Source organism: Opisthorchis viverrini (genome assembly GCF_000715545.1).
Source record: "Opisthorchis viverrini unplaced genomic scaffold opera_v5_5, whole genome shotgun sequence".
NCBI classification, from domain to species: domain Eukaryota; kingdom Metazoa; phylum Platyhelminthes; class Trematoda; order Opisthorchiida; family Opisthorchiidae; genus Opisthorchis; species Opisthorchis viverrini.
The window spans coordinates 1,878,069-1,895,792 of NW_008751661.1; the positions used below are offsets into that span (position 1 = coordinate 1,878,069).

Here is a 17,724-nt window from a genome sequence, read left to right on the forward strand (position 1 = left end):
GCTTTAATATATTTGTTGCAAATGAGTGTATATTCGCTAATTTCGTGCAATTTGGTTTCAAGTAGAATATAAGGTTGACGGAAACCGGGGACGGCGGGATTTTCAGCAACTTTATGTGTATTACATCACAAACATATACTTTCCAGGTTGTGTTTAATCCGAAACAGTGTAGTAACACGATGCTGTGCTTGAGATGGCCCGGCGCAAAATCACCGACTGCAAGTTGCGCGCTTTGAACCTAACCCTTGCATCTCGACTGCCCCTGGTTAGGCTTGAACAACGTGGCAGCATTTCGGCCTTCGTACTTTTTTTCTGTTGGCATGACAGTCAGGCCAGGAAGGGGTGTTACACCCAACTGATCGTTCGTTCAATATCCCGAACAAGTCAGTTAAACTGTTAGATGTAACTTGAGAACCCCTCTTAGCCTTCTGTATGCATCCATCTGTAACTTTAGGTACCTAACCGTCCTGTTTCATCTTCTTCCGCTTCAGGCAATGTTGTTTTCTCGAGTCCGAATACCGTTTTGCGTATTATTTGTGATTTCGCTGAACCGTTTGACCGGCGCGTCGCTCTTGCCGCGGCTGCCGCGTTGGCTGCGTTACTTGAAAAAGAAGATGAAGATGACCTGGATTCTCGATCCCACCGAATCGGATTGCCTTCGACTGATAGAGATAAGTCCATTGCTGATCAGACAGAATCCGATGCGCATAACGCTGCCACAGACTCAGACCCTCCGTCGCTGCAAGTCTCTTCGGAAACATTAGATTCGATCGAGGCGTTTTCCCAATACCTTCCACCTTCTGGGCGTTGGTTCAAAGCACTTTCTGTCCCGTCCAAAACGGTTTCTCTTTTCCTGCGATTCGCCCACACGAGTGAGTTCTCCATAAGCTTCGGTGAACGAGATAAGTATAAGTTCACTCAGTAGTTTTTGAATCAATTTTAAGGATAGATAGCCAACTCAGTGGCCCGGTAACATTTCTGGGATATTGTGTTTCATGAGCGATGACAGTATTTTAGACGGTTTGCGAAATAACTATAGGCACACTTCAGTTCTCTTTCGTATTAGCCAGACTGCGCCAAGCATGTGGCGTTAGTTCTCACCTGTTTTTATTCACATGATATGTGTAACACGTCTCTTTGGTATTCTAATTAAGGGGGCTTCAAAATATCATCCTCCACTTTACTCCGTTGTTGTTTCGTAGACATCTTTGGGACTACGTGCGAATAAACGTGTCAGGTTGTCAGTGAGCCGCTAAGTATACGGGAGCCACATAACTAACTCTTGGGAACAGTTTTTTATTACTACACTGAAGAACTCACCAGCATGTTGTACCATTAATTGCCGCCTCGCACGCAATAACTATCCAGGTCAATAATAACTTTCCAACGAAACGTTCGGGTGCTGTCGGTGCTACTCGCCTTCCAGGATGAGGACCGCGTGATCCTCAGTGCACCTGGTTGGAGACGCTGAAGATGTGGCGGACCGCGTGATCCTCAGTGCACCTGGTTGGAGACGCTGCAAGATGTGGCTGCCAACCGATATCAGTGGCGATCTTGATGTCAGTTTCTATCCAGATTGCTTAAATGAGCGTTTAGAGGTGTAGGCACCTTGGAATGATTGTAGTAAGCTAGCACTAAGTCCATTCCCTTTGAAGTTTTATTCTTTTCTTCGCAATGAAATTTTCGAATAAATCATGGCTGTACAGCAGCGAAGTATCGGTGTTGAACACTGACGTCATACTGTCGATTACGATGATGATGGTATCTCAACGAAAATTCGTGACTCTGACAGCGCTGGACACATTGAAGACACGTTCTCAGGATGGTCGATTTTTCGGTTTCTTATGTATGCTGGGCTGATTGAAGTAAAAGCTTGAGATGGTTTGGTGGTTAACGCGTTAACTTACTGATCGGAAGGTGGTCCATGCGCCGAACTCAACGTCTGCTCCTGTCTAGGCTATGGCAACCTGGCAGTATATCAGCCCTCGTGCTTCCCTCAGGTATAGCATGACAGCTAGACACCGAAAAAATATTGCAGCTGGACGATTATTCATTCACTATTTGATTGATGTAAAATAAAAAGAGGGTTCCATACCAACATCGAACAACCAATCACTGTTTTTTCCCTCTCCCTGTATGTATTATTTCTTTTGTACGTAGACATTAGCTCCGTGTCGGTTGACGCCCTGCAACTTGCTCCTATCTGTTGACTGTTCCCTATCAAGTTTGCGTAGATAGTTTGAAGATTTGTTCAAAGGTCGTCTCCAGTATCCATGAATTCCATACGCGTGTTGTTTTTGCCACCAATGCGACCCCGTACATTATCTGTTGGGAAACCAAAATAGGAACCCTATTGAATTTGTCGAGTGCTGTGTTGTGTTGGAAACCGGAATATAACCCGAATTTGGGACTGCCAACGGTATCTATTGATTGCTAGCTAATGATTCCAGTGGAAAGCGCATCAAGGGAACATGCACTACAGTCGATTGTCGTCGTTCCCAGTGTGCTGGTGAGATTTGGCGCATACACGCAACATTGCGAAATCTTGGTTGAACCATTTTAGCGCCTTAAATTTGATTCACTTCTTTCTGCTCGGTTCTGTCATTCACCGACGTCGTTCATCGATAACGTGTGACGAGCACAACCCGAACGATGCAGGACCAAGAACTGCCCCAAGAAGGGCCGACAGAATGATCAACTAGCGAGCTTACCCACCTCCCACATACACACACAACGTACATGCTGCGGCAACTTTTCAGTGCACCCATAGTTTTCGCCTATCGCTTTTCCCGAAACAACACCTATAATTAACCGTAATAATTCTGTGTAACAATGGACGAAATAAAACAACGTCAATTCCCCCACTATGGCCAACAACGAATGAATCCCATCTGGATAAAACAATATTCCGTATTAAGGTGTAATTCCGTCCAAATGATTCTTTTTACGTTCTTCTTTCTCGCCGTAAATCACTTTTAGTCTTCACTCCAGGCCAAAAATTATTTACTCGGTTTTCAGCCAACACTCATGACAGTTTGATGAATCTAACCAAGATCTAACAAAGGCTATTCATCCACGTGTGTATGTGTGTTGGAGTTCCTGGAAAAGATGTCTCAGCATCCCACCAATCCACCCGTCAAAGACTCTTTTTTTGAGTCCTACCATGTGAACCCATTCATTTGACAGTCATGTTACTTTTGTCGAGCCACCTAATGCTCGTGCAGCTCCACAACTATACCGGGCCCACCCAATTTGACCTTCATCCGTAACATTTTCGTCGAACAAATATCGCGGCACTAAATGTGGTGGCACACCGCCGTCCTTTTACGAAAATCAGCCGAAACCGATACAATCGGCTCTAGCTGTTCCGGTGCTGAAAAGCACACGAGCGGTTGGGAGTTTTCTGGGTATTCTTGCGCTGCACACACCAAAACATGACGTGCCAATGGTTTCTCATGATTTTTGCAGCGACAGCGAATGATTGCACGTCCACTTCATGTCTTACTGATACCGTGAAACAGTGCTTCGCTTCTTTTTATAAACTGATTTCATGCTCATATAGGCGAAAGTTTACCAGTAAACTGCATTGTATAATCAGAGGTAGAAGCAACTGGACAGGTTCGTTCCTATTGTATCATCTCACCAGAAGGCCACCTCCTGAAAAGGGCACAGAAAAGTTTTTCGTTGTGTCGAACTCAGTATGTAGCGTCCTGAGAGAGAGCCATTGTCCTATTCTTCCATGGCATTCTTCCATTAGGGGACTGCACCAGAGCATACCTTGATTGCAGTAACTAATCTTTTATCAGACTTTATGGTCGGATGAAACGTAGGGTGACACATGAGTACAGGAACATAGTTATAGCAATGTGAACAGTGGAATTCCTGACTTTAAAGGTTATCAATTCAGAAGGTCTGCACCTTCTGGCAGAGGGATTATTGACATCCCATGAAAGACTTTGCAGCTGGACGATTGGCGCACGCAGCGAACTCGTGTTCAGGATACCCACCGACCGGTAATCGCAGTCCTTTACGAAGCCCTTGTCTACTTGTGTACCGTCATTATGTGCCTCCGGCTTCGTAGTGGAAGTCCTGACACTTGCGTCGTTTAATCGAATGAATAAACAGCGCTGGTGACTGAGTGAGACACCCTTCTGAGAGGGGACGTGTACGTTACCTGGGGAGACGTAGAACTCGATCGACTGGGTACTGCGAGTTCAGACAGTCCACCTAACGAATAACGACTTCAGGAACACTTGGTGCCAGGCTTAACAAACCTCCGCATTGAGCCATATAATACCGGTTGTTGACTCCTCACAAATTAAAGGTTGGTATTTCTTGTTTATATTCGGGTCCGAAAGTTCCTGTCGCATTCGGGTTTCCCGCGCTCCACATCCAGGTCGACGGACTTCAGGTCGGTGCTCGGCCGTTCATTTCACAAATTGCGTGCAAAATTCACATTATGTAGAAACTTTAAAGCCAAAACACAGTTCAGTGGGGTATTATAATTCGACATTTCGGTTGCCAGTGTAAGGTAAACTAAACACGATTATAGAATTTGTTACAGTCAAAAACTTAGTGGAATAAAATGTAATCCGACGTTTCGGTTACCGTGGGCAACTTTATTCAAGGTTTACTTCACATTCCCCCACATCGCTCTGCCTTTTAGTTTTGTATGCTGTGCACCACATGGCTCTCAAAATTCATACTACTATCAGAATGTGAAGTAGGCAATTTCTTATGACAATCCGACTGCTTATGGGGTTCCAAACTTAGGGTCCGTTTTCCTCTCAAATGGTTGAATATACCGGTGAAAGTCATGGAAAGAGCGAAGGTAGCGAACAAAACTTGCTTTCCGTGACTGATTATCTTGGCTACTACACGACAAATTTATATGGCACCAGAAATCACGTGAAAAAGTTGCGAAAATCAGAGGTACATACACTTTAGTGAGAAGAAACGAAAATAGAAAGAAAGGGTCGAATTAGGGGTCGGTCAGCGGGCCACGGAATCAAGTAAGTGACGTCATACGAGTGTCAGATAAGTTTGTGAGGCCCAATTCTTCGTAAATCAGATCATGTTCGGAGGTCGCACAAGTTTCTTTTGGACGCAAATTTGTGAGTCCAGCAGTCGGATTCCAATCGCTTATACGGTCGATAGTAGTCTGTATAGTATCAGCCGTTATCGTTTCAGAGATGCCCAGTATATTTTATCGAAAGCCTTCCCTTTTCGATGATATGACTGGTTCCCNCGACCAAGTGTGATGCAATTGCACTTGAGCCTGGTTTCTTCCAACTTCCATTCGCGGACACGGGTTGTGTTCTCGCATTCTGTCCGACAAATGCCCTATCGTATGGACAACGTGTGATTCTCGGCATGAGCAAACAAATTAGTACACACAAAGCTGGTGGTAGAACGCGGCAATTCTTCCTTCAAGCAGAACCTCATAGTGGGGCTGGAATTGAACCTCAAGCACAAAAGAAACATGACCTGCCTGCGAAGAATCCGATCCCGCAAACTCGTCTGACATTGACGTCACTTGATCCCGTGACCCATTTATCCGTCTATCCCCTCCTCTTATTTTTGTTTTCCTTTCACCAAAGTGTATGTACCTCTGATTTTCACACGGCCTTTCTCACGTGATTTCTGGTGCCCTATAAATTTGGTATGTACTTTGGCTTACGAACAATGTTTGACCAAAACGTATTAAGTCCTCACTATGTTTACTTCCAATGCCTCCAAATCGACCTCTTTGGGGTGTGTGGGCTCATTCTCGCCACGCAGCTCGTGGGCGCAGCCCAAAACTGTTCACCGTGGCGAATCGCTGTACGGGTCCATAAGCAAACAACCTTATCAATCCATAGATAGGATGGCCTGTATCACAAACATGCGTCGTATTCCAACAAAACTAAATAAGCACTTGACAAGGGGTGGTCAGTCGTTTGTGTTTTACGTGAGCGAACGCCTAGAGCAGAAATTCCAACAGTGGTGTCGATGGGTTTGCTGAGTTTTCGCGCTCTCCCGGTCACACTGTAAAGTGAATACACATTATTTTTATTTTTGTTTAGTTAGATTCTGCTTGAGGGTGAGCTGTCTTCGTAAAATTTGCAGGCTTCGTTCATGTTGTTCAGAATGCCATGCGTCACTCTACCAATCCCACCTCGCTTCTTTTCGGGCGTGTGTTTATAACCCTTTCACAACTCATTGTGGCCTGCACGTTGGGATCAAAAACTTTTTATCGCACTACTCCGATCCAAAACTGGTCGCCACCGTTCAAAATGCGAGAGCTGCCTTCACATTCTTAGTTGAATTTATCCTGAGTTTTTGGCTGACCCAATCTGGTTTGGCTCGGCTGTCAAGATGTAATCGTTACCCCGTACAATCAGGAGGAGGGTGTTTTGCTGCTCTCATGCCGTCCCGCACGCTCCTGACAGTCCTTCAGTTAGATAGGGAGAACCAAGCAGAGCCTTGTCGATGTGAAAATCCGAGGGCCTAGATGTATTCACTGTAACCACGAAGATCCGACTCTCCCCTTCAGTAGCAAGTTGAAACTACACAATGCCATACGTTTCTAAGTCAAGGATTCAAGTGTTTGGGCGATTGATTCTGTGTGAGTTAATTTCGGTGACTGGCGAAACGGCGCATTAAAACGTAAATATTGGTGTTTAACTGCCTGTCTGGCAACCAATAAACTGGACTGTTAGGTTCGAAGAGCTTTTCATTCCTGGGAGTGGATTTGTATTTAAATCTGCGATACCAATTCACAGGTCGTACTGAAATCTGGCTACGTCACATCTACCACATTTCACCTACCAGGTTTTTTACCAGTTCTCTCAGTAAATCTATCCTGCTTGTTGATCCTGCAGCTGATGTCAAATTGCCGGGTGCCGAACGTCGCAGCTTGTACTATCGCCGATATGGCAATCCAAACTACGGAGGGATGACTGGCATACTGAGTCGATCCTACCGTCGCCGATTACAGGGGCCGAAGAAAAAAGCGGACTCTTTAGACATGGACAGTTGTTCTCATGACGCTCGTCTTCTCACCCGCGATCTGGTTGAAGAGATCACGAAAGCGTACGAAAACCCGGATGCCGTCGGTGGGATCGCAATGCCGGTCAAAAAGGTCAAAAAACTACGTGCAGCGTTCATGAATCCAGACGCGGACGGTCCGGCACCCGATCGACAGTTGGTTGTCTACGATAACGTGTATGATGTCGATGAGGAGGAGCCACATGTCGTGGTTGGTATTTCCGACGAGCTCCGAGCGCGAATCGGCACCCGGAGAGAGGCTGTTGGTAAGTACGGTTTTTCCTAGTGACTGTTGCAAAACTGTAGATCGTACTGTTGGTTAGTATTGTGGCTCTGTACCTTGTCCATGGGTTTGGTACAATCCTTTCCGTTGTAGAATATCATAAACGAGAGATTCAGTTGAGTCTCTCGTGAAAACCAAATTGATTTGCAAATGAGTGTATTTCTCGAAAACATAGAACATAAGGTTGACGAAAACTCGGGGACTGCGCCTACCTGATGAGCCCGAAACAGAAGGGCGAAACTGGTCGTGGGCTGTCGAAGAGTTTCCAGCAACCTTGTGAGTAGTTTCCTTGATGAAAACCCTTTCTGGTTACTGTCACATTCTTCTGTAATTGATTTGCTGGCTAGTTCAGTTTCATATCTCAGCTAGTTTATTCCTCGTTTTGTGGGTAGATAATGCCAGGAAAGTGTAAGCGATCATCTTGATAAAACAAAACGTTAGATAACCTAAGTAATTTCGCTTCGTTGTTTAGTTTTCACTTCACACCTGCCACTTATAAAGTGCAGCTATGAGACGTGTTAGGTTCGAATACGAATCTCATGCTTGAGGTGAGCTAGTCACGTAGTAAAACAGTTTTTAGCTGGTTATTCTTACCAGTCCGGATGATATAGCCAAGGAAGGTATTACGTTTGAAGTGGGAAAAACCTGAACTGTCTCTTCCTATCCGTGGTTAAATCAATGTACAGACACCGCTAATCCAAGTCTCTTTTGCATCAGTAGAAGAAAATGGTAAATTAAGGGCAAAAGAATGGCTGGTAACACTTGACTAGCTAAACTCTCCACTGCTACTATTAGGCTTTCTAAAATGAATGTCTGCTTGCTTCATAGACTTTCCAACCCCCAAATCTCCAAAACAACCTCGAAAGTGGCCAAGAAGAGATCGCGGACCAGCCCCAAACCGATGGTTAACAGATGATTATGCATTCAGCCCACCATCCTTGGAAAATATCAATGTGGTTGACCTTCGAGAGCCATGGATGAGGGAGGAAGACTTGCGTCCACCCCACAGACCGTTTGTATTCTCTGGAAAGCAGAAAGACCGCCGCGTTCGTCAAGATGAACTGAACGGAACAACAACCATCACTTTGATGCCTGATGTCGAACCACCGCTGAGCCCTGGTATTCTGCAAGAAGACGATAATTCTCACACGGCACGGCGGTTGTTGACGTCAATGAGCATGGTCGCTGATATGGAGGAGAAGAGTTCTAAAAGTCGGTAGGTTTTTAGCGCCCACTTCATTTTTGCGTTAGCTTTACTTGCTACTCGGTTTTCGAGATCGTAGAACTATGGATTATGATTTCGCGTCATTTTCAGACAATCGGAATTTTAAAATTCGGGTTTGGCTGTCGTTGAGGACGAGACTCCCCATCATACAGCCTTACTTCGCGAAAATTTGACGCAATCGATTATTTTGGAATGTTTTTGTCTGTGCATGTATACCTATTCACTATGAAAGTGCACATGGGCCGTCCGGCCACCAGTATGCTCACAAAAATAAGTGACCTCTTCGTGAGGCGATTCGTACTGAAGGCTAGTCATATCCTTGACCTCTTTACCGGTCTTGCTGCGGCCACATCACATCAAATCGCAAGTGCTTTAAATTGTGGCTCATGTGACTTGCAAAAGAGGGGCACAGTAGTCTCCCTAATAAGTATACTTCCAGCGCCCAATAACCTCGATGAAGTAAATTATTTCGGTTTGTCTAAAGATTTCCACATAGTTGTTTGCTTGCTTGAACCGCCTTTTCATCCTGAGACTGACTCGTCATCTCAATTGAGTGAGTGAGTGAGTGAGTGAGTGAATGAGTGAGTGAGTGAGTGAGTGAGTGAATGAGTGAGTGAGTGAGTGAGTGAGTGAATGAGTGAGTGAGTGAGTGAGTGAGTGAATGAGTGAGTGAGTGAGTGAGTGAGTGAATGAGTGAGTGAGTGAGTGAGTGAGTGAATGAGTGAGTGAGTGAGTGAGTGAGTGAATGAGTGAGTGAGTGAGTGAGTGAGTGAATGAGTGAGTGAGTGAGTGAGTGAGTGAATGAGTGAGTGAGTGAGTGAGTGAGTGAATGAGTGAGTGAGTGAGTGAGTGAGTGAATGAGTGAGTGAGTGAGTGAGTGAGTGAATGAGTGAGTGAGTGAGTGAGTGAGTGAATGAGTGAGTGAGTGAGTGAGTGAGTGAATGAGTGAGTGAGTGAGTGAGTGAGTGAATGAGTGAGTGAGTGAGTGAGTGAGTGAATGAGTGAGTGAGTGAGTGAGTGAGTGAATGAGTGAGTGAGTGAGTGAGTGAGTGAATGAGTGAGTGAGTGAGTGAGTGAGTGAATGAGTGAGTGAGTGAGTGAGTGAGTGAATGAGTGAGTGAGTGAGTGAGTGAGTGAATGAGTGAGTGAGTGAGTGAGTGAGTGAATGAGTGAGTGAGTGAGTGAGTGAGTGAATGAGTGAGTGAGTGAGTGAGTGAGTGAATGAGTGAGTGAGTGAGTGAGTGAGTGAATGAGTGAGTGAGTGAGTGAGTGAGTGAATGAGTGAGTGAGTGAGTGAGTGAGTGAATGAGTGAGTGAGTGAGTGAGTGAGTGAATGAGTGAGTGAGTGAGTGAGTGAGTGAATGAGTGAGTGAGTGAGTGAGTGAGTGAATGAGTGAGTGAGTGAGTGAGTGAGTGAATGAGTGAGTGAGTGAGTGAGTGAGTGAATGAGTGAGTGAGTGAGTGAGTGAGTGAATGAGTGAGTGAGTGAGTGAGTGAGTGAATGAGTGAGTGAGTGAGTGAGTGAGTGAATGAGTGAGTGAGTGAGTGAGTGAGTGAATGAGTGAGTGAGTGAGTGAGTGAGTGAATGAGTGAGTGAGTGAGTGAGTGAGTGAATGAGTGAGTGAGTGAGTGAGTGAGTGAATGAGTGAGTGAGTGAGTGAGTGAGTGAATGAGTGAGTGAGTGAGTGAGTGAGTGAATGAGTGAGTGAGTGAGTGAGTGAGTGAATGAGTGAGTGAGTGAGTGAGTGAGTGAATGAGTGAGTGAGTGAGTGAGTGAGTGAATGAGTGAGTGAGTGAGTGAGTGAGTGAATGAGTGAGTGAGTGAGTGAGTGAGTGAATGAGTGAGTGAGTGAGTGCGAGCGAGCGGAGTTAGAAGGTTAGAAGCGCAATTATCAAACGTCAGTGCGACTCGCCTTCTAGAATGAATTCCACCGGATTCTTCTTGTATTTCGCTGGGAGCATTACAAGATGCGCCTGCTGTAATAATCCACTGCTATAGTGGGGGTTAGTCAGTCCCCAAACGGCTCACGTGGGATGTTTCGTCTCTATCCAGACTCATCAAGTTGGCATCTGGGAGTCGGGCACGTGACGCTTCAGTTAGCACTTTCTGTTTGGTTCGCTACACGTCACGCGCCCACCGAGTGGTTTGCACAACTGAGAAAGTTGGATCAAGTGTGAAACTGGCTGTTGACTCAATCCATCCACAGTCACTCGACGGTTTTCTCGATGTGCCTGATAATTACAAAGCCGTGACGGTTGTATCTGACCGGATTGTATGCACTTACCCATGTTTCTATTTGATTCTATCTGAACCTAAAGCGTCGTCGCGCATGATTGATTGTTATGCACGACAGCCAAAAAGACCGTTGAGACGAACAAACGCATACCCATTATCTGGACCTCCAAACAAGCGGACCTCATCCTTTTTTTAAATTGGAGTTGGTACATACATAGGAAATATGTCAAGAGGGCGAGCAGACTTGTAAACACCTCCCCAGGGGAGACTCTTTCTCGTAATACAAGTAATTTTGGGATCGAGTGATTTCACTCTCACATTCTCCTAAGTGATAACATTCAACACATCGTTCCGTGTGGCAATATCACAATCTGGCCGCAATGAAGAGGCTAAGTAAGGTTAGCAACCAAATGTCAGTTTGAATTGCCTGTGAATCATTTGGACCACAATAGACCCTCCTTCTAGTTTTTTGGCAGCCACCCACAACCAGATAGTGTGTTTACCTATTTTAAGTAATTAAGAAAGCCTAACTGGATGATATGCATATCATGACTCCTTATACCAACCAGTCATCGGAAGGTACATTGTTTTACTAAGCTGAATGAACTACGCTGTCACTCTTTCACCAAGTCTATTTGTCCGTCTACACTGGAAAGACAAGGTGCAACATGTGTCCTTATTCGCTTTGTATGTCCTTGGGCCACGCGGCTCACGCTTCTCATGTCTGGATAGATACCGCTAAGATGACACCTGGTTGTAGCGTTCGTTGTCTTGCCATCCTGGTAAAATACAAACCGTTGGATAGCCAACGTGTGACATGTGACGATCTAACGACGTCAGGAGTTGTATCCTATCAGTAGCCGGAAGTGTAGTCTATCCAGCTCACATGGCCTTTCATATCCGCGCAGTTAATCTTTGTTTGCACATGCTTGTTAACGCCTTACACGGCTTCTAAATCAAACCGAAACCGATTGATTCCCAGCTATGACAGATTCGGTACAAAATAATCTGCCATCTTTCTCTTTGTTGCTCATAACCTTGTCAGTCAAGGTAGGTTATTTACACAGACAGCCTATTCCTTAACCACGTGTCCTCTAATGTGGTCATCTTTCAGACCAGTTACCAGCCGCCTTGGGTATCGAAAGAACCAACCTCCACGACACCGAACTCGTGATGTGTGGCAACGCCTCGGCTAACACTGTCCTTCCATGAGAGCTCCAATTTCACTCGCCTTCCATCCTCCCCGAACTACTTTGAATGCCTGTTATTTTCGGGAGAACTTTTCCCCCCGTTGTCAACCCAGGATGTACATATGCTATGGTTTCAGTTTAATCATTGCCAACATGTGGTCTTTCCATCGCCTTGCTTGGCGTTTGTTTCTTTTTTCGCTGCAATTCGTTTACCCTGACACCGTCCGCGATATTGTTCAATGTGGCAATCAATACACTCTTTGGCTGATACCGTATGAGTGCATTGCTTGTTTCTTTAGTGGGAAACCATTTATCCGCACACTAATACCTCCGATCGCTATATTATTGATCAATCCGGAGTGAAAGTCCGACCTATACACTCATCTAAATACAAATTTGGTTTTGACGGGATCCAGTTGAATTCGATTGAGAACATCATGAACGAGAGATTCAACTGGATTCCAGGTGAGCCTCCCGTCAAAACCATATTCGTATACAGGTGAGTGTACAAATCAAATTTCGTGCAATTTGGTTTCAAGTCGAACATAAGATTGACGGAACCTCGGGGACTGCGCCTACCTGGCGAGTCCCAAACGGATCGAAACCGGCCATGGGCTGTCGAAGGGTTTTCAGCAACATTATGAGTAGTGTGTCACGTCCATACAATGAGCGAAAGTTGTTTGGATGAGACCACCGCTTTGCTAAACCCCCCACCTCGGATTCCCATGGCGTATCGCCATAACCTGGTTGAACCTATTCATACCTGACCATATGGACAGTGGGCAGAAACTACCTCGCCGTCGCAACGTACGTGCCATTGTGGTTGAGCTTAGGGCCGTACACGTGCAAAATCACAATGTAAACGTGAACAGTGGTCAGATCCGGTAGCCCTAGAAAGTAGTGTGATAGTTGCCCATGGTACCTTACCAGCTACCTGCAGGATGAGTGTAGCTATGTCAGTTCTGTGAAAAAACTTGACTGACGTGGATTGTATATTGTATTTGTTCGTGTGTACTGTAAGATTATCAAGGGTGGTTGCGTTAAGATCAGCGGCTGATCGATAAAACCTAGCCACAAAGGCACTGCAGTCTTGCTCACCTCATCATCATCATTGTCAGCTGTAATAACCGCGTACTCGTACAGTGATTGTAGCTACCGCAGTTTCGTTCACCGATGATTTGGGGGGAGGGGGAGGTAGGTGCGCATTGCAGGCGGGAGATGATAAACTGGTGCGTAAATCCAGCACTGTCAGTGGGCTGTCAAGTGGGGGATTGGGAAGGGAGTTATGCATTGAAGACAATAACTTGGATGCATGAGCGCCATTGAGGGTGCGACTGGGCCATGTCTGACAATGTCTCTAACCATTGATANTCTATCTGAACCTAAAGCGTCGTCGCGCATGATTGATTGTTATGCACGACAGCCAAAAAGACCGTTGAGACGAACAAACGCATACCCATTATCTGGACCTCCAAACAAGCGGACCTCATCCTTTTTTTAAATTGGAGTTGGTACATAAATAGGAAATATGTCAAGAGGGCGAGCAGACTTGTAAACACCTCCCCAGGGGAGACTCTTTCTCGTAATACAAGTAATTTTGGGATCGAGTGATTTCACTCTCACATTCTCCTAAGTGATAACATTCAACACATCGTTCCGTGTGGCAATATCACAATCTGGCCGCAATGAAGAGGCTAAGTAAGGTTAGCAACCAAATGTCAGTTTGAATTGCCTGTGAATCATTTGGACCACAATAGACCCTCCTTCTAGTTTTTTGGCAGCCACCCACAACCAGATAGTGTGTTTACCTATTTTAAGTAATTAAGAAAGCCTAACTGGATGATATGCATATCATGACTCCTTATACCAACCAGTCATCGGAAGGTACATTGTTTTACTAAGCTGAATGAACTACGCTGTCACTCTTTCACCAAGTCTATTTGTCCGTCTACACTGGAAAGACAAGGTGCAACATGTGTCCTTATTCGCTTTGTATGTCCTTGGGCCACGCGGCTCACGCTTCTCATGTCTGGATAGATACCGCTAAGATGACACCTGGTTGTAGCGTTCGTTGTCTTGCCATCCTGGTAAAATACAAACCGTTGGATAGCCAACGTGTGACATGTGACGATCTAACGACGTCAGGAGTTGTATCCTATCAGTAGCCGGAAGTGTAGTCTATCCAGCTCACATGGCCTTTCATATCCGCGCAGTTAATCTTTGTTTGCACATGCTTGTTAACGCCTTACACGGCTTCTAAATCAAACCGAAACCGATTGATTCCCAGCTATGACAGATTCGGTACAAAATAATCTGCCATCTTTCTCTTTGTTGCTCATAACCTTGTCAGTCAAGGTAGGTTATTTACACAGACAGCCTATTCCTTAACCACGTGTCCTCTAATGTGGTCATCTTTCAGACCAGTTACCAGCCGCCTTGGGTATCGAAAGAACCAACCTCCACGACACCGAACTCGTGATGTGTGGCAACGCCTCGGCTAACACTGTCCTTCCATGAGAGCTCCAATTTCACTCGCCTTCCATCCTCCCCGAACTACTTTGAATGCCTGTTATTTTCGGGAGAACTTTTCCCCCCGTTGTCAACCCAGGATGTACATATGCTATGGTTTCAGTTTAATCATTGCCAACATGTGGTCTTTCCATCGCCTTGCTTGGCGTTTGTTTCTTTTTTCGCTGCAATTCGTTTACCCTGACACCGTCCGCGATATTGTTCAATGTGGCAATCAATACACTCTTTGGCTGATACCGTATGAGTGCATTGCTTGTTTCTTTAGTGGGAAACCATTTATCCGCACACTAATACCTCCGATCGCTATATTATTGATCAATCCGGAGTGAAAGTCCGACCTATACACTCATCTAAATACAAATTTGGTTTTGACGGGATCCAGTTGAATTCGATTGAGAACATCATGAACGAGAGATTCAACTGGATTCCAGGTGAGCCTCCCGTCAAAACCATATTCGTATACAGGTGAGTGTACAAATCAAATTTCGTGCAATTTGGTTTCAAGTCGAACATAAGATTGACGGAACCTCGGGGACTGCGCCTACCTGGCGAGTCCCAAACGGATCGAAACCGGCCATGGGCTGTCGAAGGGTTTTCAGCAACATTATGAGTAGTGTGTCACGTCCATACAATGAGCGAAAGTTGTTTGGATGAGACCACCGCTTTGCTAAACCCCCCACCTCGGATTCCCATGGCGTATCGCCATAACCTGGTTGAACCTATTCATATCTGACCATATGGATAGTGGGCGGAAACTACCTCGCCGCCGCAACGTACATGCCATTGTGGTTGAGCTTAGGGCCCTACACGTGCAAAATCACAATGTAAACAAATCTGTAAACGTGAACAGTGGTCAGATCCGGTAGCCCTAGAAAGTAGTGTGATAGTTGCCCATGGTACCTTACCAGCTACCTGCAGGATGAGTGTAGCTATGTCAGTTCTGTGAAAAAACTTGACTGACGTGGATTGTATATTGTATTTGTTCGTGTGTACTGTAAGATTATCAAGGGTGGTTGCGTTAAGATCAGCGGCTGATCGATAAAACCTAGCCACAAAGGCACTGCAGTCTTGCTCACCTCATCATCATCATTGTCAGCTGTAATAACCGCGTACTCGTACAGTGATTGTAGCTACCGCAGTTTCGTTCACCGATGATTTGGGGGGAGGGGGAGGTAGGTACGCATTACAGGCGGGAGATGATAAACTGGTGCGTAAATCCAGCACTGTCAGTGGGCTGTCAAGTGGGGGATTGGGAAGGAAGTTATGCATTGAAGACAATAACTGGGATGCACGAACGCCATTGAGGGCCATGTCTGGCAATGTCTCCAACCATTGATATGACCCGCCTCGGGGTCCCAGAAGACGGCAATGACCAGCGCAGCTAAGTTTGCTAGTAATGGCTTTCATACTTCGCTGCCAAGTCATTGTTTGACCGCCTCTGACTCTTCCACCCTTCACGTGGTTGTGCGAAAACATCCCTTCGAGGAAGTTGGTCGACTGGCATACGCAGCACGTGGCCAAGCCAGCGCAACCTATGCAGTGTGGTCAGTTCATCTATTGAGGGTTACAACAACGTCCAGATTAGTTTTACTGAACCGTACTGGCCAACACGCAGACCTGTTCCATCAAAAAATATATCTGATAATCCTGTTGTTGAACATTTGCTCAGCTGCTAGATCCTGAGTTCTGTTTAGCACCATCAAACACTCATTGCTAATGGCCTCTGTGCTATCCCCAGTTGTACCACGTCAACCTTTACTGCAGTTAGGTCTATGAGATCGTCGTACACACTGACAGCCGGTTGATATCCCATCCAGTCCCGGCGTACTTTTCGTAAAGGTGTTTTCTGTTTGAGATCACTAATCGGTGGGAATAGGGAAGCTGAATACAAGTATATACGTATAAAACAACTGGATTTGCGACTGAACCTCCTTCTTGTCGTCCGAAAACCTGAGTTGGACGCCTCAGTCATTACGAAGTTCGCACACTGCTCGACTATCCAATCATGACATCTCTTTGGTTGTCAAGTCCAAACGAGACGAAAGTTATCCTCTTCCCAGCTTAATTTTTTATTGCCTTCATTGATCCGATGCCGCCCGACCTCCCACACTATTCTTTCAGGTAGGCTTCAAGTTTCCAAAAACAGGCTTGACACATCTTAGTGATCAAGTTGCAGCTTAGTTTGTATTTGGTATCTGCAAGGGCCTTAGCCGCAATCCGTACTTAAAGCAAGTTGAAGAAACAACAAAATCGAAAGTGGTAGCTCGGCTGGCTAGTTGATCTTATCACTGAGCTTTATAGTTGGCTTAAAACCCGCTCCACCGTGCACTGATGATATAACTTCGTTTGGTGACAAAACTTTTGCAAACTGAATGCCAAGCCTGATAAACTAATCGGCAACCGATAAACGCCAAAATCAATCCCAGTTTCCCTGTGATCTGCTTTGGGTGGTGGTCATGAAATGAGCTTTGTTTTTGTAACGGATATCTTAAGGATGAATGTAATCCCGGGTAAAATTGCTGCACTGGACCAGTGCAATATGCGCCGCTGTATCCAAAAACGAAGTAGTTGAAATCAAGGGGATCGATGCTCGTGTGACCGCCACTGTCAACGAACTGAAGGGTTAGTTTAAATTTTAGCGACAGAACCCCACGGGGCTAACTGGGAGCTAAATGTTTCGAACAGCATGGGTCCCCCCTAATTCAGAACCACAGTAAGACGAGAAGTTCAAGTATCTTTTGGTTTCGTCAGTCGTCCGCCAAATCATGGTACTAACCATACCAATCACGTGAAGATAATCCAAGGTTATTCCCGGGTGTTTTAGTTTCCTGACCTACCAACATTTAAATATTTTTTCTAAAGAGTGGTTGATACCCTTAACGTAACTGGCTGTTAGCGAGACTTTTAACAAACAACTGGGTTGGGAATATTGAATTTACCTTAGAAACTATAAGCGCAAGTTGATCTGGAAGAATAACTACCCAGTTGCTAACTCTGTACGTATGGTAACGAGATGTTTGCAGGCTGATTACCAAGCTCGGTGAACAGATCAACTGCTACCTGTGAAAGGAAGAAGGCCTTCGCTGCAGAGTTATTTATTAGAAAATGCCAACTGACCAGTTGCAGACTATTGGACAGGGAAGTAAAACTCTCACTTGCATCTTATTTACAAAAATTGAGCATCCATCGTCTCTTGAACTCGTCTTCCTGAAATTTCCTGGGTATTCATTGA

The 17,724-nt window shown here is 45.4% G+C and overlaps 1 protein-coding gene across 1 annotated transcript in view; it reads left to right on the top strand.

Moving 5' to 3' along the window:
* The window catches only part of T265_00505 (hypothetical protein), a gene marked incomplete at both ends in the record, with an annotated part of 27,535 nt that extends 12,803 nt beyond the window's left edge, over positions 1–14,732 (top strand). The window contains 4 exons of the mRNA XM_009164309.1: positions 455–872; positions 6,765–7,295; positions 8,141–8,528; positions 14,383–14,732. Of these exons, the coding sequence (XP_009162573.1) occupies positions 455–872; positions 6,765–7,295; positions 8,141–8,528; positions 14,383–14,464 (1,419 nt within the window). The remainder of the gene's footprint in view (positions 1–454; positions 873–6,764; positions 7,296–8,140; positions 8,529–14,382) is intronic.
* Positions 14,733–17,724: the final 2,992 nt, after the last annotated feature.